Source organism: Psammomys obesus, unplaced genomic scaffold (assembly GCF_907164565.1).
Source record: "Psammomys obesus unplaced genomic scaffold, mPsaObe1.curated_primary_1811, whole genome shotgun sequence".
NCBI lineage: Eukaryota > Metazoa > Chordata > Mammalia > Rodentia > Muridae > Psammomys > Psammomys obesus.
Genome location: NW_026596046.1, coordinates 37,555,850 through 37,557,593, shown reverse-complemented (window position 1 = coordinate 37,557,593; position 1,744 = coordinate 37,555,850). Strand labels below are relative to the sequence as shown.

At 39.7% G+C, this 1,744-nt stretch overlaps 1 protein-coding gene across 1 annotated transcript; it reads left to right on the top strand.

Moving 5' to 3' along the window:
* The first annotated feature begins 473 nt into the window (after positions 1–473).
* On the top strand, positions 474–1,445 carry LOC129688760 (olfactory receptor 51G2-like). Its single transcript, XM_055623719.1, has one exon. It carries the CDS (start codon positions 474–476, stop codon positions 1,443–1,445), a length of 972 nt encoding a protein of 323 aa, XP_055479694.1.
* Positions 1,446–1,744: the final 299 nt, after the last annotated feature.

Below are 1,744 nucleotides of genomic sequence, written 5' to 3'. Positions count from 1 at the left end.
CCCAATATCACAATATGCCACAATCCTATGAACAACTAATCAACTGATATCACATTTATTTATAAGGCCCAGGACTAAAGAATCCCACAGAACAATGAGCTATAATCAGAGTGCAATTTTTTGTTATTGAAATTTAGTTAATGATAAGTTTGGATAATAATAAGTCTTCATTTGAAAATCTCATCATATCAATGTTACAACTTGAGTTAACTAAAAACATTCTTATTTTTTCCTTCAGTAACACATCACAGCTGAAGAAGTTGTTCAAGAGAGAAATTACTCTTTATTAGGTGCAACTTATACAACAGGAAATATCATAAACTCTTTATTACACAAAACATTAGAGAAAATTCATGACTTTGTGAGGATGAGTCCAAGGGAATGTGCATTTGAGGTGCAAAAATTATAAGTATGGGGCTCAGCATCTGGTCCTGGGACAACACAATTTTATAGACGTATGCAGCCCTGGTAACATGCTTCCTGCCAACATCACTAGCTCCATCTACTCCACCTTCCTGGTTACAGGGATTCCAGGGCTGGAGGCTGTGCACACCTGGATATCAATACCATTCTGTGCCATGTTCCTCATTACCATGGTGGGCAACATGGCCATCATAGTTCTTATCTGGCAGGAGCAGGCTCTTCATGTTCCTATGTATCTTTTTCTAGCCATGTTAGCTGCCTCTGACCTGGGTCTCTCTCTCTTTACCTTCCCCACTATGTTGAGGATCTTCTTGCTGGATGCTAGAGAGATGACCACCTCTGCTTGCTTCACCCAAATGTTCTTCATTCACACCTTCCAAGACCTTGAATCAGCTGTCATTCTGGCAATGGCCTTCGACCGATATGTGACCATTTCTCACCCACTTCATTATCACTCCATTCTCACAACCACTGTGATTGCCAGGATGGGATTGGCTATTGTTGTACGAACCTTAACTGTGCAGGTGCCTCTCCCCATTCTCTTGAGGAGACTTCACTTTTGTCACTCCAACACCCTTTCTCATTCCTACTGTTTGCATCCTGACATCATAAAGCTTTCCTGCTCCAGTACTAGAATCAACAGTATCTTTGGACTGTTTGTGGTGCTCTCTACCATGGGGCTTGACTTTCTCCTCATCCTTCTTTCTTATGTATTGATCCTGAAAACAGTACTGGGCATGGCTTCCCAAAGTGGTCGCCTCAAGGCTCTCAACACCTGCATATCTCATCTTTGTGCCGTGGTCCTCTTCTTCACGCCCATGATCTGCCTATCCATGCTGCACCGCTTCGGCCCAAGACTTCCCTCACATGTCTATGTGACCTTGGCCAACATGCATTTCTTAATTCCCCCTGTAATGAACCCGATTGTCTATGTGGTAAAAACCAAGCAGATCAGAGACAAAATTCAGAAACTTTTCATTATAAAAGCAACAGAAAAAGCTCAGGTGGCATCTGTAACATAAATTACTGAAAATGTATGAACATTAAACATGGTCAAAAGCTACCTTTCCTTTTAAAATGTTCTTTTTACTGAACTTCATATAGCTGTGAAAACCAAGCACTATAAAATTGCATTATTTCTTCAAATTCTACAAATGTCTTTCAAATTCCACAAGATTTGATTATTTTTCTTTCATACCCTGTCTTTTACATCCACTTGTTTAAGTACGCCATTCAGATGTTCTTTAAAGACAGCACGTAAATTCATGTGTGAAATAATGCACATTTCATGTTTTTATAACTCTTTTAAGCGTTTTTAAAA